This window comes from Ananas comosus, linkage group 2 (assembly GCF_001540865.1).
Source record: "Ananas comosus cultivar F153 linkage group 2, ASM154086v1, whole genome shotgun sequence".
In the NCBI taxonomy this organism is placed as follows: domain Eukaryota; kingdom Viridiplantae; phylum Streptophyta; class Magnoliopsida; order Poales; family Bromeliaceae; genus Ananas; species Ananas comosus.
This window is the reverse complement of record NC_033622.1, coordinates 8,545,227-8,570,271: the sequence shown is the minus strand read 5'-3', so window position 1 is coordinate 8,570,271 and position 25,045 is coordinate 8,545,227. Positions and strand designations below refer to the sequence as shown.

At 46.9% G+C, this 25,045-nt stretch overlaps 1 protein-coding gene across 3 annotated transcripts; it reads right to left on the bottom strand.

Moving 5' to 3' along the window:
* Window positions 9,134–24,441, bottom strand: LOC109725889. Of its 3 annotated transcripts, XM_020255287.1 has the most exons (4): window positions 24,255–24,441; window positions 23,362–23,464; window positions 21,411–22,814; window positions 21,217–21,255 (listed from the first exon to the last, which is right to left on the bottom strand). In XM_020255287.1, exon 3 carries the CDS (start codon window positions 22,735–22,737, stop codon window positions 21,889–21,891), a length of 849 nt encoding a protein of 282 aa, XP_020110876.1. In that variant the 5' UTR covers window positions 22,738–22,814; window positions 23,362–23,464; window positions 24,255–24,441; the 3' UTR covers window positions 21,217–21,255; window positions 21,411–21,888. The 3 variants fall into 3 exon arrangements, 1 of the variants encoding a protein (XP_020110876.1); XR_002220370.1 differs by lacking the exons at window positions 21,217–21,255; window positions 21,411–22,814 and adding an exon at window positions 9,134–9,373; XR_002220373.1 differs by lacking the exons at window positions 21,217–21,255; window positions 21,411–22,814; window positions 23,362–23,464 and adding an exon at window positions 9,134–9,373.

Here is a 25,045-nt window from a genome sequence, read left to right as displayed (position 1 = left end):
GGGCGGGCTTCCGTTAGGTCCCGGGGCGTGACAGATTAGTTTGGTATCAAAGCCTAGGGTTTAGTCTTAGTGGACCTAGCAAACCTTAGGCCGTTTGGACTATAGGAAATAGGCTCGTGAGAGACGAGGTCTATTTGACTTGTGAGCGAAAGTATATGATTGGGTATCTTGATAACTCTAAAAAGTTGGAGTTGATCGAAGTGTATGGCCTCTAACTTCGCGGACGGTTATGTTGGCGGCCGACAACGTAACATCGGGAGTTAGTGGTGAAGAACACTACCTTACTTTTGCATGATTTGGGTATTGTCTATTTGAGTGGGGATGCGATAGCGTGAGTTTTACTAACTTGCGCTTTTATGATGTTGTAGTGCGATGCCGATCACACGCTCTCAATCAGCTGGAGCGGATAATGCGGCAAACTTGGAGGAGGTCGAGACCTCCGCTACCTCCGGATCCGGCGAGGTCCGAGAGTTTAGGGGCCAGCTTGCGGCCCTCACTGATATGGTGGCACAGCAGACTGAGGCGGCGCGCCGACAGGAGGCGCGGATGAAGCGTCTGGAGGATCTCCTGCTGCAGCAGGTGGAGGCTCGAGAGACTCAGGTCCCTACACCGCCAGCACCAGTCGTGGACGTCGCGCCGAGAGCGCCATCCCCCACGCCCAGTTCTTCGCGAGCAGCGCCCGTGGCTACGCCTCAGGAGGAAGCTTTGGCGGCGCTACCTGTTCAGGCACCCCCGATTGGAACTGTTTTCCCTGTGATGGTAGAGGGAGCAGAGCGGGACCGACTGATGGAGCGCCTCAACGTGTTCAGGATGTGCGGTCCCCGGATCTTTGACGGCGAAAAGATCGACCACTGGATCGTGAAAAAGTGGTTAATGCATAAGGAGAAGCTCTTCCGCGACACCTTCGTGGAGGAGAGAGATCGAGTCTGGCTTGCCACTCACCACCTGGACGGCGAGGCCTATCGCTGGTGGTTGGATCTTCAGGAGAACCCCAGCACCGACTTGGCGGCTATTACATGGAAGAAGTTCAAGGAGCTTCTGTCGGCGCACTACTTTCCGACTAGTGTAAAGCGGAAAATGGAGCAGGACTTGCGCAACTTGCGCCAAGGTGATCGGACCGTAGCCGAGTACGAGAGAGAGTTTTCTCGGCTTCTTCACTGCGTGCCTTTCGTCGTGCGGGATGACGAGGACAAGGCCCGCATCTTCGAGCGAAGGTTGCGACCGTCGATCTTCCGGTTTGTGCAATCCTCTAACCTCCAAACCTACTTGGAGGTGGTAGATCGCGCGCTCATAGTGGAGAGCGGCGCAGCAAAGGTTCAGAAGCGGCGAGAGGCGATGGACAAAGTTAAGGCCAAGAGGCCTGCGGCAGAGGGTGCGAGTCAGACGCACTCTAGAAAGCCGCCGAAGCATCCTAGGAGCCAGCTGCGAGGACGCGGCTCAGCGGCGCATCGAGGAGGACCTGATCGTCGCCGGCCCTCCCAGTGTGTGATCTGCGGTGGCCCTCATCACCTACTGCAGTGTCCGCAGCGGGCGGGCAGGTGCTACCAGTGTGGCCAGGAAGGCCACATCCGTACTGAGTGCCCGAGAGGTTCTTCACCGGCACCGTCGACTGCATCGGCACCGGCTCTACCAGCCGTTAGCCACAGGACTCCGTCGACACAGTACCAGCCTGGGCGGCCACCCGTCCAGCGCCAGAGCGAGGGATCTCGATAGGCCCCGAGTGGGCGTTTGTATGCCGCTCAGACTGAGAAGGCTGCAGCAGCCGAGGATGTGGTTGCAGGTATCATTTTACTTGATGGCATTAGAGTTTGTGCTTTATTTGATACCGGTGCATCACATTTATTTATAAATCGGCTGTTTGCCGAGTTGCATGGCATCCCTTTGGTTTTCTTGTTGCATCCGGGACATGTTGTAGTACCCAACCACACTCTAGATATTAGAGAGTATTGCCCTAGTTGCCCTGTTCTGATAGGAGATTGGATCATGCCCGTAGATTTGTTAGCTTTGCGCAAGCTAGGGGATTTCGATGTGGTCTTGGGTATGGATTGGCTAACCAAGTATTATGCCACGATTGATTGTATGAATCGTACGGTTACATTTAGAAAACCGGGACAGACTGAGGTCGTGTTTAGAGGATGCCGAAGTTCGCTTTTTGCGATGTCGATCAGCTCGTCTCGAGTTAGGCAGCTGATCAGCCGTGGATGTGTAGCCTACTTGGCTAGTGTTTTGTTGAGGGGCGAGGATGACACCCTTAGGATTGAGAATATCCCGGTGGTACGGGAGTTTCAGGATGTGTTTCCAGCTGAGCTACCGGGTATGCCACCCGATAGGGAGATCGAGTTTGTGGTAGATCTCGTCCCTGGGACTACTCCAATCTCGAAGGCACCCTATAGGATGGCACCGGCGGAGCTGAAGGAGCTGAGGGCACAACTACAGGATCTGCTAGATAAAGGCTTCATTCGACCGAGCGTCTCGCCTTGGGGAGCGCCAGTTTTGTTCGTCAAGAAGAAAGACGGATCGCTACGCCTATGTGTGGACTATCGTGAACTTAATAAAGTCACGATAAAAAATAAGTATCCGTTGCCGAGGATCGACGACTTGTTTGATCAGCTTCAAGGATCGTGTGTATATTCCAAGATCGATTTGCAGTCGGGATACCACCAGTTAAAGATCAAACCCGATAATGTATCGAAGACGGCTTTCAGAACACGGTATGGACATTATGAGTTCACTGTTATGCCGTTTGGGCTTACTAATACCCCGGCAGCTTTTATGGATCTAATGAACCGTATTTTTAAGCCATATCTAGACAGGTTCGTCGTGGTGTTCATCGACGATATTTTGGTTTATTCCCGAAGTGATGCAGAGCACGAGGAGCATTTGAGGCTTGTACTTCAAGTATTTCGGGAAAATGAGCTCTATGCCAAGCTGAAAAAGTGTGAATTTTGGCTTCGGGAGGTAGCCTTCCTTGGACATTTGATATCGGGATCAGGTATTGCGGTGGATCCCAAGAAGATTGAGGCTATCAGGGATTGGCCGAGACCGACGAGCGTCACGGAGATTCGCAGTTTTCTTGGATTGGCCGGGTACTACCGGAGATTTGTTTAGGGGTTCGCCAAGCTGTCTACTCCCCTCACGAGACTCACACATAAAGGAGTCAAGTTCATTTGGAATGATGCATGCGAGAGAAGCTTCCAAGAGTTGAAGCAGAGATTGACGACCGCCCCGATCCTAGCCCTGCCGATGGCTGGAGCAGGGTATGTGGTTTATAGTGATGCCTCACTTAATGGATTTGGTTGTGTGTTGATGCAGGATGGCAGAGTGATCGCGTATGCTTCGCGCCAATTAAAGGAATATGAAAAAAACTACCCGACGCATGATTTGGAGCTGGTGGCCGTAGTCTTCACATTGAAGTTATGGCGCCACTATCTTTACGGTGAGCGGTGTGAAGTGTACACGGATCACAAGAGTTTGAAGTACTTATTCACTCAGAAAGAGTTGAACCTGAGACAGCGCAGATGGTTGGAACTGCTCAAAGATTATGATTTGACGATTCTCTACCACCCAGGCAAGACTAACGTGGTGGCTTATGCGCTAAGTCGGAAATCGACGGAAAACTTAGCGATGCTTGTTGTGACCCAACCGCAGTTGATCGAGCAGATGAAGCGGTTGGAGTTGGAGGTAGTGACTCCGGATACACCTTTGAGGTTGATGACCTTGGTTGTGCAACCTACACTTTTGGACAGGATTAAAAAAAAGCAAGCTTCCGATGTGGAGTTGCAAAAGATTAAAGGTAAAATGGTTGATGGTCGCATCAGCGATTTTCTTGTGGATGACCAGGGATTGATGCGTTTCCGTCGACGGATTTGTATACCGGCGGATTCGAGAATTAAAGAGGACATTCTTCAAGAAGCGCACCGAGCACCGTACACTATACATCCGGGAGGCACCAAGATGTATAAGGATTTAAAGCTGCTTTATTGGTGGCCCGGAATGAAAAAGGACTTTGGCGAGTTTGTAGCTCGTTGCCTAACTTGCCAACAGGTAAAGGCTGAGCATCGAGTTCCCGCGGGAAAACTTCAGAGTTTGCCTATTCCCGTGTGGAAGTGGGAGAAGATCACCATGGATTTCGTGATTGGATTGCCCCGCTCTCAGGCTTGGCATGATGCTATTTGGGTGATTGTGAATAGGTTGACGAAGTCGGCGCACTTCATACCTATTCACACTACTTGGACCGGGGAGAAGCTCGCACAAGTGTACCTTGATGAGATTGTGCGACTTCACGGAGTGCCCACGTCGATCGTATCAGATCGAGACACCCGGTTTGTGTCTCACTTTTGGAGGAGTCTACAGGGCGCCTTAGGCACTCGACTGGATTTTAGCCCCGCTTTCCACCCTCAGGGTGATGGGCAGTCGGAGCACACCATACAGACTTTAGAGGATATGCTCCGAGCATGTGTGATAGACTTCTAGGGAGGATGGTCGCAGCATCTACCTATGGCGGAGTTTGCTTATAACAATAGTTATCAAGCAAACATCAAGATAGCACCGTTCGAAGCACTTTATGGACGGAAGTGTAGATCGCCACTTCATTGGAGTGAAGTTGGCGATAGATTGGCTTTGGGGCCAGATGTGCTCCAGGAAGCTGACGATAAAGTTCGAATTGCTCGGGAGCGACTTTTGACAGCGCAGAGCAGACAGAGGAGCTACGCCGACCGACGACGACGAGACTTGGAGTTCCAAGTTGGAGACCATGTTTTCTTGAAGGTCTCACCGACTAGAGGAATCAAGAGATTTGGGATTCAGGAAAAGTTGAGCCCCCATTTCATTGGACCGTGTGAGGTATTGGAGCGTGTAGGTCCGGTAGCGTATCGACTTGCCCTACCGCCGAATCTATCGGACGTGCACAATGTCTTTCATGTATCGGTCCTACGGAGGTACATGACCCAGCTCATGTTTTGGAGGCTATACCAGTGGAGCTGCATGAGGATTTGAGCTTTGAGGAGCAACCTTTAAGGATTTTGGCTCGCGAGGTGAAGAGATTGCGGAACCGTGAGATTCCCTACGTGAAGGTGCTTTGGAGCAACCACGACGAGCGCGAGGCCACTTGGGAGTTGGAGAGCGCACTGCGGGAGCGCTATCCCCATCTTTTTCAGATGGAGGCTTGAGGTACGATGCTTTCGAGTTTCACGGACGAAACTCCTTTTTAGGAGGGGTGAATGTAACACACCGAACCGTCGCAAATAGTGAGGTTCGAGTATTTGATTTGTGTTTCGAACTTTTCCACACTTCATGGAGGGTCGTGGATAGTGTTCCGACCTATGGTTCGAGTCCAGAGAATTGAGGTTTAAAACTTGGCACCAAAACCCAAAAGGTTGGATTTTGGTGTGCTCTCGGCTAGCATGCTGCAGTGCCGTGTACCGATACGCGGTGATGGCTGTATCGGTACAGCCATCGGCCCTGACAGCCTGTGTGCCAACCCGAGGCTCGGGTTGGGCTGGTTCATGGGATGTGTACCGGTACACAAACCCGTGTATCGGTACGCAGTGCAGTTTGGGCTGTTTCGTGGAGGGGTGTTTTTGCAATTGTTGCAACCCCTTTAAATATCACCCCAGCCCTCATAGCTGCTCTTTTTGAGCCCTAACCAGTGGAGAACAAGGTGGGACTCTTCCCCTTTAATTTCTTCTCCATTTTTGGTGAATTTTGGTTGGTTTTGATCTCTCCTCTCTTCTCCACCTTGCTTTTTGTTGGGTTTCCTCCATTGTTGAAGACTTGGAGTTTGGAGAGGAGCTTGTTTGAGAGGAGATCTTCAACTCCACTTGACTTGGAGCTTGGTTTTAAGCATCTTGTGAGGTTAGTATACTTAATCTCCCTATTGGATCGAGTTTTGTAGTTTCTACTTGTTGGAAACCCTAGATTTTGGATTTTAGGGTTAGAAATGAGGATTTTGGATTTGTAGCTTCTAGAACCAAATTGATTGGTTTAGAACTTTGATTTAGGTTGGATTTGAAGGACTCTAGCTCCCTTTTGGAGATCGAGAGAGATTCCTTCGCGTACGGTGAGTTTTCTCCCCCTTAGCTTGGATAGCTTAATGTTTGAGCTTAGCTTTGTTCGTAAGGTCCGTTTAACTCTTGTTTCTACACCTCTATGGTGCTAGAAGACTAGTAGACACCTTCGTCGGAGCAAACGAAGGAGTTGCGAGACATCTTGTGTTTTCCTTAGTGGATTATCAGTTTTAGGATCTTCTCCTTGTTGTAGCACTTCGTAGTGCTTTGCTCTGATACTCCTAGATGCTTTCTTTATTGCTTTATTTACCGCTTTATTTTAGACGCCTTGTATGTTTTAGACGTACGTCGGCGGGTCTGGGCATGCGCCGGGCGGGCTTCCGTTGGGTCCCGGGGCGTGACATCAACATTCCCCCACTAGAAATGAACCTCGTCCACGGCAATCCACTTCGATGTCCAATCCTACACAGGCGAGTATGATGTCGCAAAGGATAACTCCGGAATGCTGGCTTGTAGGGAGTGACCCTCACAAGCTTGTGCAAATGAGCACAATGGGAAGCAAACGTGATCAACACCATAGGAATCTCATTCGTCATGTCTAAAACATGGTCTGTCAACTAGCGACCTAGACGTCGAGTACTATGTCACAATGTTGAATTCTAGCTGTTTGACTAAGTTAAGTACAATATGTTTAAGTTCATATTTTGCCACTATCATACAATATGTCGTATTTATCTTGTCTATAACAAGTATGTTGATTATCATGCTAAGTTGATCCATTAATCTCACTAACCATATAAGGTCCAAGAGACATCATTTACTCATCTCTAACATGCTTTCTATTGTTGTATAAGAGGAAAACACCATTATGTACTATTTAGTACACATATCTACATTATAAGCTTCTACTAAATAGAGTATAAAACTCCTATATGTAACATGTGTGTAACATGCATTCGAAAATTCTATCATGTGATAACTAGTATGAATATGCGTCAATTTAAGTCTTAAAATAGAGTAGAAGATATAGAAGGAGTTCACCCATTTTGATAAGGTGAAACCCACCTGATACCCTTCGAAACTCGTTCGTTTTTCCAAACAAAGTTGTCCACTAGACTTCTAGCACTATAAAAAAAATTCCAAAGGGGTTACAAACTTCTAACAAGCTTCCCATGAAATTCACTAAAAATCAAGTGTAAAATACGTGGAAACTACCTTTGATCAAGTAGAACTTGTCCAAAGCTCAAACCAAGGTTAGGAAGCTTCAAATCCAACCTAAAAGAGAGTTCTACACTCATTAATTTAACTCCAAAACCTCCAAATCAAGAAACCCCAAAATAAACTCTCGTTTTTCTCAAAACTAGGTTTTCTTCCACAATCAAAGATAGTAAGAAGACTACTAACCTCAATAAAAGCTCCAAACCAAGCTAGGCAAAGCTAAGGTTGGAGTTAAGTCCTCAAACAAGCTCCCTTCCTAACTCTCAAGCCTCCTTCAAGTCCAATTAGCAAGCTTCCATGAAGAGGAAGGAGAAAAGGAGATCAAAACCTCAATTGAAAAGGGTTTGGAGAGGAAATTCAAAAAAGAGAGAGAGAAAAATCCACCTCTACTTCCCTCTATCTCCAACACAAAAGAGAAGTAAATAGGATAGTGTAAGGTTATACACTTAACGTCACAATTCCCCCAAGGTTCCTCAAAAACTCGAAAATTGCAAACTGCACGAAACTGCATTCTGCAGCATTGAGTACCAGTACTCGAATTGGAGTACCGGTACCCCACAGTTCTTATACCAAGGGCTCAGTCTCGCAGAACCCGTACGTTGAAAATTCGTGTTTATAACTGCATTCCGGTACCAGCCCAATGCAGTACCGGTACTCGGCTCTGTACCGGTACTCATAACCCGGTTCCTCAAAACCCGAGAGCTGCTCATGTCGTCACTCTATAGGGTTTCGGTATCTCAACCAGGTACCGGTACTCAACACTAAAATCTGTAATTTACAGATTTTGATGTCGGGAACCCGTTCTCAAGCCTAAGAAGAACTAGAAATAGGCCGACACTCAACCAACATCCCTCAAAACCTCCAGAATAGTTCAAAATACTATTATTACATTAGAACCTTGCAATTTGTTAAAGTTCAGTGTGCTACATTCTCCCCTCCTAAAAAGGAGTTTCGTCTGCGAAAGACGTCAAGTGCCTCAAGAATCCATCAGAAATAGATGGGGGTAACGCTCCTGGAGTGCACTCTTCAACTCTCAAATAGCCTCATGCTCGTCGTGGTTGCTCCCAATTTGATGATATCCAGATTACAGATCGATCTTGGAATATACCCTTGACCCTTGAAGTTGATCGAATAAATCGTCAATTCTCAGTAATAGATACTTATTTTTTATTGTGACCTTGTTCAGCTCACGATAATCCACATACAAGCGAAGGGATCCATCCTTCTTTTTAACAAGAAGACCGGCGCTCCCCAAGGCGAAACACTAGGTCTAATAAAACTTTCTCGAACAAGTCTTTCAATTGAGCCTTCAACTCCTTCAATTCGGCTGGCGCCATTCTATAGGGTGCTTTTCAGATTGGAGTAGTCCCAGCAATAAGATCTACAACAAACTCAATTTTTCTATCAGGAGGCATACCCGGTAACTCAACTGGAAACACGTTCACAAAATTTCGTACAATCGGGATATTCTCAATCTTAGGGACATCTCCATCCCTCAAAAGAACGCTAGCCAAAAAGGCTACACAACTTGTCACGCCCCGAGGCCCCTTTTTGTTTGAAAACACAGCGGAAATTTTTTTAAAAAAAAAAACCTGACACCCGGGGTATGCCAGATCCGCCACAAATACAGCGAGTTCACTGTTCACACGGACAGAGTCTCCCCTATATTTGCACGGCGTCGAACAAGTACAAGAGTATAACCAAAATACAACCACAATAAATGAATATACAACATCTAACCATTTATACATTCATACACCATTCATCACAGATTCACATGCTAAGTTTGAATATAAATCCACAACTATCAGTTGAAATGTTTTTTACCCGCAAACTGGTTTTAAAATACTAAGTTACGAAAAACCGCGAAGAAACTTTTCCAAAACTGTTTTTCACACGGAAACCTGACCTTTTTAACACATGCTACCACGAGAGGTAGAAAACCATTTTCAGTTTACAAAACCATAAGTCCTCTATTACGAAATCCCTATTATTCAAATGTAATAAAAACACTGAACCATATAAACTGTCTAATTCAATCAACAGAAATAACGAAGGTAACAACTATACCGAACAAACCGGGTTGAAAGCTTTAGCGACCACTACGAACGTGTCTCACATCTCGTCTCAACCCTCACTGCCCGCAATACCTGAAAAATAGTAGGGGAGGTAAGAACATGTAAACATGTTTCCCCTCCCAGTGGATACCGCAAGCCGACGAAGGCGAGGAGTACTCACCGGATCAAGAAGAGCTAAATATCAATATAGGTAAGTGAAATACAGTAGCAACGATAATGAACGACTGAGATATATATATATATATAAAAGAACAACTACCGCTACTGTAACGAAGAACTAAAAGCATACAAGGATATCAAAACTATAGTAGCAAGACAACTGTAAAGAAGGAACTGTAAGTATACATGCAACAACCACTACTATAGCTATATGCGTCAACCAGACGAGAAGTCCAAATATATCCAATCTGAAACCAATGCTCTATCGCACCGTAAACCTCAAGCCTGTGCCCTGGAGGTCCGCACCGCAAACCTCTTGACAGTACCACTGCCACTCTACCATGCATATAACCCCTCTTGGGCTCACGGGTTGACACCTGCAACCACTTTTTCGAAAAAGAACACCCTCTTGCGGTGGATCAGACCGCTGATATTCGTGAAAAGCGAACGTGTCTCGAGCGATCAATGCTGATATGCTCAAAGGCCAACCGTCGGCAACTAGCCGACAATCCTGCCCACAGGGCTCGCCGACCGTATAGTCATCAACTGTAAGGAAGCATAAGAACCGACCACTCAGGTCAACTAGGATGGAGCAACTTAACATCCTCCCAAAAGTATGCAAATACTGATCAATAGGTCAACTAAACTATATATACAAGAATCAATCAACAAGTCATCTCAGTGTATAATCCAAAACTACCGTCAGCCACTAGCCGACAATCCTACCCCTCAGGGTACACCGACCTCAAAGGTCATCGAACGACAGGAGCCATGGAACTGACCGAATAGGTCACAGATACGTGATACAAGAACCGACCAACCAGGTCACTGATACGAAGTACGAGAACCGACCAATCAGGTCAACAGATACTGAATGCAACAACCGACCGACTAGGTCAACATCTATCACAAGTAGATAGAACTACTCTACTCCTACTCAGGATACTAATCATGCAAACAGCGAGTAGAGTAAAGGTGCAAGGCTCAATATACTATACTACGCAATAGTAATAATAGGAGAATAGGGATAGAAGGATATCACCGAGCGTGCACCACTGTACCAACTTCGGATCGAAGTACCTACCTGTAAGGATGTCGCGTCTGTCTCCTGACTGCGAGAGAATGTCAACCGGACCTACGGAGGGTCCATCGGGTTAATATCTAACCCACAACTAAGAAACACTAAATCACAACCCCACAACCAAACCCACGGAGATCGGTTTCCCAAAACTGACTACCGTAACTCGCCGGAAGTCCCGAAAATCGCACCGGGACTCCGTCGGGACCCACTAACTATCCCGGAACGCACCGACTCGTGCTACAAGTCACCCCTTGCCACAAAACGTATCAAATTGGATGTCTTGGCAGCAAACACAAGAATACACAACCAAACAACTATCGTCAGATAATTATTCGGATCCGGGTTTCCGGAAGTGTCAATTTCGACACCGGAACCCACCGTCGCTCACCCGTCATTTCTGAACCCTCGAAATGACACGAGTGACCAGTCAACAAGGCTCAGCAACTACACAATTCATCACGAAGCACCACACAATTCATCACGAAGCACCGTGGAAGAATTCCGAACCGAACCCGCGTTCCGTCGGCGAATTTTGCCGACAAACTCACCGAAAATGCATTTCCGATCTCCGCAAGAGCCTGGGGCCTTGGACAATCAGTCCAGAGGTTACTCGCTGTCCTCACACGCTGCCAACAGCAACCACACTTAGCACAAATGCACAAAAAGCCTCCCGATTACACGAATTCGCATTATTTCATGCGATTTTTGGATTTTATGGCCCGATAGTGCAAACCGATGCTCATTGAATCAAACCGGGACGCCAATTGACAAGTCTCGGCATGCCGAAGGGCGTGCTCACCTTTCGGAGCAGTTTTGGGCACTGTGCGAAACGTGGGAGCGACTCGAAGTTCAGCGAACATTGCGCACTGAAACTAAAACGCCTCTAACTCATTCATCCGGAGCTTGTTGACCCTAAATGAGGTGAGCACTATGATCAGCACTGACTGACGATCACCGTGCTCACTTCCGGAGGCATCGGAATAGCCCCGGGTCACCGGAACAATGATCCCAAACCGAAACAGTGCGCAGAATAGCAAAAACTTTGCTTACCGGCCAGGGGAGAGCTAGGGCTGGCCGGCGGCGATCGGACGGCACGCGCTCCGGCAGGGGACGAGCGCAGCCGGTCGGTGGGGTCCAAGGCAGGTGCTGGCCGACGACGGAAGGCGGCCGGTGGTGCGGAGGCACAGATCAACCCTCGACTTGCTCTCGGGTTCATGGGGTCCGCGGCAGTCCGGCGGCGGCCGGAGGAGCTCCGGGAGGCGACGGTCTGTCGGCGGAGGTCGAGGAGGAGGTAGTGCGCCCCACTGTGGGCGGCGGCGGTGCGCGGAGGCCACGAGGGCTCCGCCTAGGCCCGCACCAGGTCTGGGCGGCCGCAGGAGCCACAAGCGACAGCCGGCGGCGCGCAGGGACGGCGGGAATCTCGCTGAAGGTCACCGACGGCGGAGGGGGGCGGCCCGCCTCGAGGCGGCTGCAGCGCACGAAGACAAAAAAGCCCAAGCCTTGGCCCGAGCGAACCGGGGGTGGCTGTGGGTCACCCAGGCGGCGCTGGCGGCGCCCGCGGATGGCTGTGGACAGCGGAAGTGACGCCGGAAGTCTATCTCGGCCAGAGGGTGAGGGCCAGACATGGTGAGTTGGCTTCCAAAAGCCTGAAGCTGAGGTGAATGATGGCTAGGTGGAGGGAAAGATGGAGGAGATGGTGGACTACGCAATTCCGGCGGCCGGGCGAGCTTGCCGGTGGCCGGGATGCTCGCACAGGTTGGGAAGGGAGCAGCTGAGTCGGCTATGGTTAGCTGGGTGAATATGGGTGGCTAGATCTAGGGTTTGGTGCATGTTAACCCTAATACAACATTATATACAAAGTGTGTATTTTGCAGGAAAGTCCCTCGAAGACAAAAATTTCCATCCCAGCCCTTCAAAGCATGAGTAAAACACACGAATACACCCACATGTCCGATCTCACGCGATTCGGTACATAAAATATAATGACTTTTGCAAATTTTCCGAATTGCCACCTTCGACCTCTTAGCGATAACTTTGCAATTACCGGAGATCCGTCCGTCGGATTTACGATCTGACTGCGCCATCGCGTTCAGCATGTCGAGGGCATCAAAACTACAATTTCGTTTCATTCGATTTGGTCGCCGATTTGCGACAAAACCAACCCTCTCCAGGATCCACCATTATAACCATATACATATACATATGTAAATTTAATAAACCCCCTTTTTCTCTATAATCGTGCATCAGATCTGAAATCCATCAGTGCCATTTGTTCCAGAATAGCTGTACCGTTCAAAACGAGCTATTGGATCACTATGAACGGAGTCCGATACGCGCCAGAAGCCAACTCTACTTCGTGGCCATTCCGGAAAACTGGGTTACTATTCACTTTAAGTGAAAACTAATGATCGCGTAACTTCTCTGTTCTAACTCGTTTTCTCCTTAAACTTGACGAGTGCTTATGTAATTAAATTACACACAAAAACATCGTCAACAGAGAGTTTAGCTACATTATCAAAATCTCAGTCCTTACACAACTCCTCTTGACCAACTGTTTATGTAACACACTGGACCTTTGCAAATTGTGAGGTTCGAGTGTTTGAACTGTGTTCTGAGATTTTTCAGATTTTCTGGTGGGTCGTTGGCAGTGTTCCAACCTATGGCTCGTATCTCGAGATTTGTAGTATTTTATGTAACGCTAAGGTCACCAAAGAGATGGGCTTAGGCTACCCTCGGATTACATTCTGCACACTGTGTAACCGGTGACAGGTCGATGGTTGTACCGGTACAGATTTTGTACCGGTACACTTTGATGGTTGTACCAGTACACTTGTGCCGAATTTCAAACCCGAGTTTCGGGTTTGCCATTTCGTGGGATTTGTACCGGTACAATTTTTCGTGTACCGGTACACTTTGGCAAAATCTGAACAGGTCAAATTGCAGGAGTGTTTTTGCGATTGTGGCCTTCTATATCATCACCCACACCCCTAGGGCTGTCCCTTGAGCTTGGAACAGCAGGGAGAAAGGTGAGGGAGCTCTCCACACCTTCCCATTCTATTTCTTTGATTTTTGCTTGGATTTTAAGAAATTAAACATCTCTTTTGCTCATTTTGCTTGTTGGAAGCTTTTCCACCATTGGAGAGGACTTGGAGCTTTGTTGGAGGCTTGTTGGAGGAGAGATCTTCGACCCCATTTGATTTTGAGCCCAAGTTGAGACTTCTCTTGAGGTTAGTAGCATGATTCCATCTTTTGATTCATGTTTTAGAGGTTTTCTTGAGATGAAACCCTAGAGATGGAAACTTAGGATTTATTTGGGAATTTTTTATTAGAAGCTTTTAGAACTCATCTAATTAGATTAGAACCTTGATTTAGGTTGCTTTGGAAGGGATTTAGCTTCCATTTAGATTTTTAAAGGAGATTTGTACACTATAGGTGAGTTTTTGCCCCTTTACGTAAGTTGGTTAATGTTTGAGACTATAGCTTTTCGTAACGTATGTGTATCTCTTCTCTTGTGACCTTTAGGGTACTAAAAGAATTGTGAACAACTCCGTTCGGCGAAATGAAGGAGTTTTAGCGGTGCTCAGTGGGTTTGACCTCACCTAAGAATGAGAAAATCTCATTTTTGTGGATTTATGTATCGTAAAATGAAAAAGCATGCATTTTCATGTTAGATGTATTATTTATGATTTTAAAATGCTTAAAATGTTTATGCTGTATACAACGCATTTTTGGACCTCTATATAGTAGAGAGCTTGCATGTGAGACTTATGCATGAGTTTAGCATTCGTATTTGGGACTTAGAATTGTGTTTCATATAGTGAAATGACAATGATTATAAATACCTTGGTCATATGAGGGAAACATTAGGCCATGAAGTGGCTTCAGACCTAAATATTATGTATACCTAGTAAGCTAATGTCATAAAGAGACAATGCGCTTGGGTTATATGTGAACCTAGTAGATAATGTCATAAAGGGGCATTAGGCTAGAGAGGTTTGTGAATTAGAAAGCTAATGTCATAAAGGGGCATTAGGCTTGAAATATGTGTGGACCTAGTAAACCTAATGTCATGAAGTGGCATTAGTGTTGAACCGAGATTTGGGCATAGTGAGATGTAATGCCATAAAGGGGCGTTGGACATAATGAACGGTTAAACCTTCACGTTGGACATTGGACTAGACCGATGGGTTGCTAGTGACTGTTACCATGTTAGAGACATGATGATTGGACATTTGAGACGATGACTACGCTTGCTTGCCATTTGTGCTCATTCGCACATGCTTGTGAGAGTCGCTCCCTACAAGCCGGCACTCCGGAGTTAGCCTATGCGACTTATGTTCGCTCGTGCGGTATTGAGAAGCCTATAGGGCCAGGTAGGACAGACTCATTCCTCGAGTGGGAATGTTGGGCTACCACAAGCACTTAGGCGGCACAAGCTGGACTACCTTGGGTAGGTCCTTAATGGGAAATAGAAATCGACATGGTGTCGCGTAAGTAAAATCACTACTAAATAGATTATAGTAGTTGAGTTTCTTAGACATGCTTATAGCATAGGTTTGGACTTATAGTATATTTGATTATAGCGCTCTTTGCACTCTAGTATACTTGCTTGCCATGTAGGATCACACTAGTTTTGTATTGGACATATTTGAGCATGATAGAATCTGTATACTACACATTGCCATCATATTGCTTATAGCATAATAGTTTATTTTAGCATTCAATACATGCTTTCATACCTGCAGTTTAATTCCAGTTGTTTATCATATCTACCATACTCTTTGGGCCTAGTGGCGCAATGTGCTGAGGTCAGTAATTGCCCACTGGGAACTATAAATTATAGTTCTCACGCCCCCTGTTTCGTGTTTTCTTTTCAGAGCCTTCCGCGCCGGGGGAGGCCAGGGACCGAGGAAAGGGTATCGCCTCGGGCTAGCGAGCTTTGACGAGGGATTTTTGATAGGTGGTCTACCTCTCGATGTTTTTATTTTGAAGAGGTTGAGAGTTGTACCATGTATAGAGACCACCCATTTTGTACTTTGAGGCAGTTGTTGTACTTACCTTATGTTTTATTAGTGGATCAGTTTACTGTTCTCTACTTGTTGTTAGTATGTAGCTGCTAGTTGCTCTGATATCTATAGTTGTCTTACTTTTCCTTACTTTCATACTTCTATTGTTGTAGACGCCTTATATGTGCAGGCATATGGGGTCTGGGCACGCACCGGGCGAGCCTATGCCGGGTCCCGGGGCGTGACAGTTTAGCTCGCGAAGAAGAAATAGTCGTCGCAAACAGCGAACTCTTGCACCCTCTATACACAACCTTCTCTTGACCAGGTTCATAAAAGGTCACAGTTCGATTCTTACAATCAATAGTGGCATAATATCTCGTAAGCCAATCCATACACAATACTACATCAAATTCTCCAAACTTGTGCAGAGCTAAAAGATAAATAGGCATAATCCAATCCCTTACTCTAACAGGGCAATTAAGGCAAAACTTTCGAATGTCCAAAGTATGATCGGGTACAACAACTCGTTCAGATACAGGGTGGGTACAAGCTCAATGCCATACAACTCGGCAAATAGTCGATCAATGAGTGAATTTTTTTCTCATATGAAATTGCTAATTAAGCAAAACTGATCAATGCTGAACTTTGACTTTGTTTGTAAGATAAATAAAACATTAAAAAAAAAAGTAAATTGTGCTTTTGATCCTCAAACTATAAGATGCGTGAAACTTTATTCCTTGAACTTTCTAGGATTACTATTTTGTCACGCCTGTCACGCCCCAGATTACACGTTCCCCGGATACGCCGACAAATCCGCCGTATATAAAGAAATTTTTTCTGTATACGAAGCGATAGCTGTCTCTGTAAAATATACAATACTACAAACAGTAGTGTAGAGCTGAAAAGAACTAAGCAGATAGAACGAACAAATCTCATATACATACAAACTAACAAGTACAAAAACACTCGCTTCAGCGAGTTCTAGTATCAGTATGTACATAAGCTCAAAATAAAAACACTACTACCTGCAGCTGGTGATCCTCTAGCACGGCGTTTCGTCGGGTAGGGCTCTAGCTCGCAACGCCCTTGCCTCGATCCACCTTTGAAAACAGAGCAACCGGAACAGCACGCTCTGCAAAACACAGGGTAACAACTGGGCGTGAGAACTACTGTAAAAACAAGTAGTCCTCACCGCCCTCAAAATCATCGGCTCACCCACTAAGACTGCAGTAGGAAAGAAGGATAAAAGGTAAACCCGGAAAGAAATCCACAGCTACATGCAACTACAATATCCCATTGTGTTTACTATCAATTCTGACCCAATCTCATTAGGGACTGTGTACGCACCCGTCCCGCCTGTCTAAGCCGCGCTACCTCCACTCTAAACAGTCCGTGGATAGCAACTAATCAGCGACATCAACGCGGAAGCACAAAGCGAGACTCCGGAGCGGCACTCGTGGGCGCGACCCAACCGAGTGTGCAAACGTATCTCTGTCGAGTTCAATCAGGCTCTCACAGGCTAAAGTCAAGAAAACAGGTCTAACAGTACTACCAACCCCTAGTCACGTGCCCTCGGCACAATCTGATATCAGAACGATCAAATCCGGGTCCGCCGTCAACCACTACGGCACCCACTAATCCGGAACACTGTAAACACTACTGTAAAAATCGGCTCGGCATCCTAGCACGAGCGTAACTGAAATTTGAACTACCTGGGATACTCACTATGAGGATACTGCAACAGTATAAAAATACAACGGCCCCTAGGACTAAATCAGATAGTTCAACATATGCCAGGTCCCGAACACTGGTTTTCTCCTATGTTTTATCCAAGTCCCACATGCATGATTAATAACAACTAATAACATGCTCCCAATTTAGTTTATATGTCTAAAACATACCTACTCATGAAATTGAGCTAAACGATAACAACTTGTAATATTAACGATACATGTCGACCAACAATACTATAGGAGTAGGATTCCGATGATAAACCCACCTCAAAAGCGAATCCAACTCGGCGCGACGTCGAGAACAGCGGAATCGCACCCTCGCCCGACCTCCCTGCGACGCTACGACGATGAACGCACGCTCGAACGGCACCGCGGCGCGACGTCGACGACGAAAAATTTCCCGAGCTCGAGCTCTCCACCGTGCCCACGAGCTAAATTAAAGAGAGAGAGAAGAAAGTTAATTAAATCCTCACAGCCTCCCTATCCTAATTAAGGCGGTGGGGATAAGGTTGAAAGGCCACAATTATCCAAAAGCCCCTCACCTACTACAATATTCAACTTTAGTCCTCTACAAAAAAAGAACTTGAGTTTTAAAGTCTGTTTTTTTTCGTCTATTTTGCGCAAAACGTCTCCAACTCAATCAAGCATAACTTATACTGTAACCTTGCTAATTTGCTAAGGTTCAGTATATTACATCATCCCCTCCAAAAAAAAAGTTTCGTCCTCGAAACTTAAGCATACCTCAGCTCTGGGCATCGAACAGATAGGGATAGAACTCCCTCATCACCGTCTCAAGCTCCCAAGTTACCTCCAGCTCCTCGTGATTGCTCCACTGCACTTTCACATACGGGATGACTCGGTTGCGCAATTCTTTCGTCTCACGAGCAAGAATCCGCACCGGTCACTCCTCGTACCTCAGATCCTCGTCAATCTCTAGTGGAGTGAAGTCAATCACGTGAGAAGGATCGAAAACATATCTCCTCAACGCTGAGACGTGGAACACATCATGGATACCAGCAAGTCGGGGTGGTAGAGCAATCCGGTAAGCAACTGGTCCAACTCGCTCCAATACCTCAAAAGGGCCAACGAAATGTAGACTGAGCTTTCCACGCACTCCAAATCGGCGAATCCCTCTGGACGGCGAGACTTTAAGAAATACATGCTCTCCAACCTGGAACTCCAAGTCTCGTCTCCTGGTATCGGCGTAGCTCCTCTAGCGGCTCTGGGCTGTCAAAAGGTGTCGTCGAACAACTCTCACCTTTTCCTCAGCCTCTAGCAAAATCTCAGGCCCAAATGTCCTCCTCTCACCCACATCACTCCAAAACAACGGGGATCGACACCTGCGTCCATACAACGCCTCAAACGGAGCCATCTGAATGCTCATTTGATACCGTTGTTGTACACAAACTCTGCTAGTCTCAAGTGTCGATACCACCCTCCTCCAAAATCTAGGACACATGCCCTTAGCATGTCCTCTAGAGTCTGAATGGTCCGCTCCGACTGACCATCCGTCTGCGGGTGAAACGCTGTGCTGAAATGTAACTGAGTCCCCAAAGCTGTCTGTAAACTCCTCCAAAAATATGACACAAACCTCGGGTCCCGATCTGATACGATCGATACTGGTACACCATGTAGTCTAACAATCTCATCCAGATATAACTGCGCGAGTCTCTCTCTGGACCAGGTGGTCTGAACTGGTAGGAAGTGAGCAGACTTAGTCAGTTTGTCCACTATCACCCAAATAGCATCATAGCCACCATATGCTCTAGGCAACCCCACAACAAAATCCATCGTGATCTGCTCCCATTTCCACTCAGGCACTGACAGACTCTGAAGCTTGCCAGCAGGTACCTGATGCTCGGCCTTACCTGTTGACAAGTCAGACACTAAGCCACAAATCTGCCAATGTCCCTCTTCATCCCGTTCTACCAGAACTGTGCCTTTAAGTCCTTATACATCTTGGTTCCACCAGGGCAAACCGTATAAGGAGAACAATGAACCTCTCTCAAAATATCCGCTCGGATCTCTGAATCCACAGGCACACACAGTCGGTCCATGTACAGTAGTACTCCCGAACTGTCTAAAGCAAAACCCTCCGCCTGTCCCTTATCTAACTGCTCTCAAATCCTCAACAAATGCGGATCTCCACTCTGTTTCTCCCGGATCCTAACCAACAGAGTGGGCTGCAAGACCAGAGACATCAGTCTTGCTGTAGACCCAGGGGACACCACCTCAAGCCTCAGCCGTTGTAGCTCCTCAAGCAGCGGTCTCTGCTGAGTGATCAACAAACTCAAGCTCTGCGCTCCCCTCCTGCTCAATGCATCTGCCACTACATTCGCCCTGCCGAGATGATACTGAATACTAATATCATAGTCTTTCAGTAACTCCAACCACCGGCGCTGCCTCAGATTCAATTCCTTTTGAGTGAACAGATACTTGAGACTTTTATGATCGGTGAAAACCTCGCAGTGCTCGCCGTACAAGTAATATCGCCACAACTTCAGAGCAAAGACTACCGCAGCAAGCTCCAAGTCATGCGTAGGGTAATTCTTCTCATAATCCTTTAACTGCCGTGAAGCATAAGCAATTACCCTACCATGCTACATCAGCACACAACCCAATCCACTGTGCGATGCATCACTGTAGATCACGAATCCTTCCCCCATCACAGGAAGAGTAAGGATAGGAGCTGACATCAATCTCTGTCTCAGCTCGTTGAAGCTCCTCTGGCAGTCCTCACACCAAACAAACCGAGTCCCCTTCCGTGTCAACCTGGTAAAGGGTGTGGAAAGCTTCGCAAAGCCCTCCACAAACTGACGGTAATATCCTGCTAGTCCAAGAAAACTCCTCACCTCTGTCACCGTCGTCGGTCTAGGCCAATCCCGAATAGCATCAATCTTCTTCGGGTCCACTACTACTCCCTCTGCAGAAATCACGTGGCCCAAGAAAGCGACCTCCCGCAACCAAAACTCGTACTTCTTTAACTTGGCATATAGCTTCTTCTCTCGCAAAAACTATAGCACAATCCTCAAGTGCTCCTCATGTTCAGCATCATTACAAGAGTAGATCAGAATGTCATCGATGAAGACTACCACAAATCTATCCAAGAGCGGCTTGAACACTCTGTTCATCAAATCCATGAATGCGACAGGGGCATTCATCAATCCAAAAGGCATCATTGGTAAACTCATAATGCCCGTACCGAGTCCGAAAAGCCGTTTTGGGAACATCCTCGGCCCTCACCCTCAGCTAGTGGCAACCTGACTGGAGATCAATCTTCGAGAAGACACAAGATTCCTGCAGCTGATCAAACAAATCATTAATGTGCAGCAAGGGATACTTGTTCTTGATGGTCACTTTATTCAGCTCCCGGTAGTCCACACATAACCTGAGCGAACCATCCTTCTTCTTTACAAATAACACCGGCGCTCCCCAAGGCGATACACTGGGTCTCACATATCCCTTGTCCATCAAATCCTGAAGCTGCGCCTTTAGCTCTCTCAGCTCTACCGATGCCATCCTATAAGGTACCTTCGAGATTGGTGTAGCTCCGGGAACCACATCAATCACGAACTCGATCTCCCTCTCCTGCGGCATCATCGTCAACTCAGGGAAAAACACATCCGGAAACTCGCGAACTACAGAAATATCCTCGAGTCCCGGTGTCACCATAGGTACCTCTACTACCGTCGCCAGAAACGCGACGCATCCTCTGCTCATCAACTGTCGAGCCCTCGCCGACGAAATCCAAGTAGCGAACAACGTGCTCCTGCAGCCTCTAAAAGTGAACTCCTCCTGGCCTGGCTCGTGGAACGTCACAGTCCTTGCTTCACAATCAATAGTAGCATAGTACCGCACCAGCCAATCCATGCCAAGCACAACGTCAAAGTCCTGTAGTTTCCGTAAGACCAACAGGTCTGTGGGCAAGATCCAAGAATCCAACTGCACCGGACACGACCAACAACACTCTGCAACCTATAACACATGGTCGGTGATCTGCACCTCTCGTGCCTGTAACAATGACCCTAACTCTAGACCATGCAACAATGCAAATGCTCGGCTAACAAAAGAATGTGATGCACCGGTATGAAATAAAGTACGGGCTCGAATACTAGAAATTAAAATTATACCTGCTACCACTCGATCGACTGCTGAAGAGTCCTCCACCTGGGCTGCATATACTCTGCCACTCGGAGCCTGCTGTCGCCGCTCACCCTGTCGCAGCGCAGGTGCCCTGTCCTCCTCGCGGTAACTCTGAGGTGCTCCAGAAATCTGCTGAGATCCGGATGCTGCTGAAGCAGTCGATGGCGCTGGTGATGCTGCTCGGGGGCAAGCAGACCTCATATGCCCCGGCTATCCACTTCCAAAACATCGGCCCTCACGCTGCTCACACTGCCGTGCCCAGTGCGGTCCTCCACAAATCACACATGGTTGTAATCCCTGTGATTGCCTCTGGTGCCGCGATCCCCTAGAACGCTGACGTCCCGAGGACGCACGACCCTAAGAACGCGACCGTGGAGGTCTCGGCAGACGCCAGCTGCTCGACTGTCCACCCTCATCTGGAGCTGAGCGCTTCCTGTCCTGACTCTGCTCTGCAACCTGAGTCCTCTACCGAATAGATATATCACCTCTCTCAACCCAAAGTGCCTGCTCCATCGACGCGTCCAAGGTCCTCAACCTCTGCGCCTGAACCAACCAAAAAATCTCGGACCTCAAACCCTGCTCGAAAAGGTACACCCTGTGTGCCTCGTCTCTAGCCACAAACGGCACACAGTTCAGGAGTCGCGTGAACTCTCGAATATACTCCTGTACTGTCTGGCCCCCCTGCTGGATCTTCTTTAAATCCTCCTCGAGCTTCTGTTTCACACTATTGGGAAAATACATCCCATATAGCATTCCACAGAACTCGTCCCATGTCATCTGCAAAGTCACCAACTTGTAATCTCTCCTCACTCTCCGCCACCAAGCAAGGGCATCCCCTGTCAAGCAATGCACTCCCAGATGTACCTGCTCCCGCTCAGGAATGAAAAGATCCTCAAATAACTTCTCCATCGAGCTGACCCAGTCCTCAACAACCCAAGCCTCTGTGCATCGGCCATCAAAAGTCGGCGGATCGAAACGATGAAAGCGAGCGAGTCTCTCAGCCATCCGCTCCTGCTCAGCCTCGGTCATCTGCGATGCCTCACCAACCGGCGCAACTGGCACTGAAGGAACGGTCACTGGTAGTAGTACTACTGTAGCTGGTGCTGCCGCTGGAGCAGTCAGAGGTGAAACAATCTGCTCTGGTACAGTACTCTGTGGCGGGGTGACCCTCTCACACAACCTCTCCAACAACTCCCCCTGCCGCCTCGTCACCTCTGTCAGAGCGACCAACTGAGCACTCAAGTCGGGGGATGCGCTCGCCTCTAGTCTTGTACTCTGCTCCTGTCGGGCACTCGGCTCTGCCTGCTCAGGCATCTCGGAGGGTCCGACACGATCCTGTGTCAACTGTGCCCGGTCCCGTGTCGACGGTCAGCCTCGATGACGATACATAGCTGCAAAAATAAAACAGGGTCAGATAACACAAATACTCTCGACCCGATCAATGAAAGTCCGAAAGGCAGCCCCTGTTTCTCCTCAAAATTATGTCGTTTGCAGCCAACATAATTTTGCAGGCCAGAACAAGCACTCCTCGAATCACTCACTCCCCTCAGGGTGAGTTACAACAATTAATCATTGACTTTCGTAATAAATCATGCCTCTCCCGTCTTGCTTTCCTAAGATTTGCCAAACTTAGGTTTCCTAGGTCCCAATGACCTAATGCTAAGCTCTGATACCAACTTAATCTGTCACGCCCCGGATTACACGTTCCCCGGGCACGCCGACAAATCCGCCGTATACAAAGAAATTTTTCCTGTATACGAAGCGATAGCTGTCTCTGTAAAATATACAATACTATAAACAGTAGTGTAGAGCTGAAAAGAACTAAGCAGGTAGAACGAACAAATCTCATATACATACAAACTAACAAGTACAAAAACACTCGCTCCAGCGAGTTCTAATATCAGTATGTACATAAGCTCAAAATAACAACACTACTACCTGCAGCTAGTGATCCTCTAGCACGGCGTTTCGTCGGGTAGGGCTCTAGCTCGTGACGCCCTTGCCTCGATCCGCCTCTGAAGTCGAGCCGGAACAACAAGCTCTGCAAAACACAGGGTAACAACTGGGCGTGAGAACTACTGTAAAAACAAGTAGTCCTCAGTAGGTACCGCTCTCAAAATCATCGGCTCACCCACTAAGACTACAGTAGGAAAGAAGGCTAAAAGATAAACCCGGAAAGAAATCCATAGCTACATGCCACTACACTATCCCACTGTGTTTACTATCAATTCTGACCCACTGTGTTTACATCAACGCGAAAGCACAAAGCCAGACTCCGGAGGGGCACTCGTGGGCGCGACCCAACCGAGTATGCAAGCGTATCTCTGTCGAGCTCAATCAGGCTCCACAGGCTAAAGTCAAGAAAACATGTCTAACAGTACTACCAACCCCTAGTCACGTGCCCTCGGCACAATCTTATATCGGAACGATCAAATCCGGATCCGCCGTCAACCACTACGGCACCTACTAATCCGGAACACTGTAAACACTACTGTAAAAATCGGCTCGGAATCCTAGCATGAGCATAACTGAAATCTGAACTATCTGGGATACTCACTATGAGGATACTGCAACAGTATAAAAATACAACGGCCCCTAGGGCTAAATCAGGTAGTTCAACATATGCCAGGTCCCGAACGCTGGTTTTCTCCTATGTTTTATCCAAGTCCCACATGCATGATTAATAACAACTAATAACATGCTCCCAATTTAGTTTATATGTCTAAAACATACCTACTCATGAAATTGAGCTAAACAATAACAACTTGTAATATTAACGATACATGTCGACCAACAATACTATAGGAGTAGGATTCCGATGATAAACCCACCTCAAAAGCGAATCCAACTCGGCGCGACGTCGAGAACGGCGGAATCACACCCTCGCCCAACCTCCCCGCGACGCTACGACGATGGACGCACACTCGAACGGCACCGCGACGTGACGTCGACGACGAAAAATTTCCCGAGCTCGAGCTCTCCACCGTGCCCACGAGCTAAATTAAAGAGAGACAGAAGAAAGATAATTAAATCCTCACAGCCTCCCTATCCTAATTAAGGCGGTGGGGATAAGGTTGAAAGGCCACTATTATCCAAAAGCCCCTCACCTACTACAATATTCAACTTTAGTCCTCTACAAAAAAAAACTTGAGTTTTAAAGTTCGTTTTTTTTACGTCTATTTTACGCAAAACGTCTCGAACTCAATCAAGCATAACTTATACTGTAACCTTGATAATTTGCTAAGGTTCAGTATATTACATATTTCTTGCTCAAACTATAAGAGACAAAATATTTTAGGTCTTAAATGTTAATTAGTTGCAATTTCTAGCTCAAATTATGAAACATATGATATTTTAATTCTCAAATGCTATAAATATAATTTTTCTTATAGTTCTTTTTTAAAATACTTCTTATATTTTTACTGTAGTAACTGTTGTTTCATCTTCAATTTCTTATTTGTATTTTTTTTTATTCTTCGACTCTTTTTTTTTGTTGTTTTTTATTTTAAAATCTAGTTCATTAAAGAATTTAAATTATTAACTTTGTAGGTCATATATGTTTAATTAAGTTTTGATATCCAAATATTTATCATCTAATATAAGTTGTGGTGTTTAGAATGTT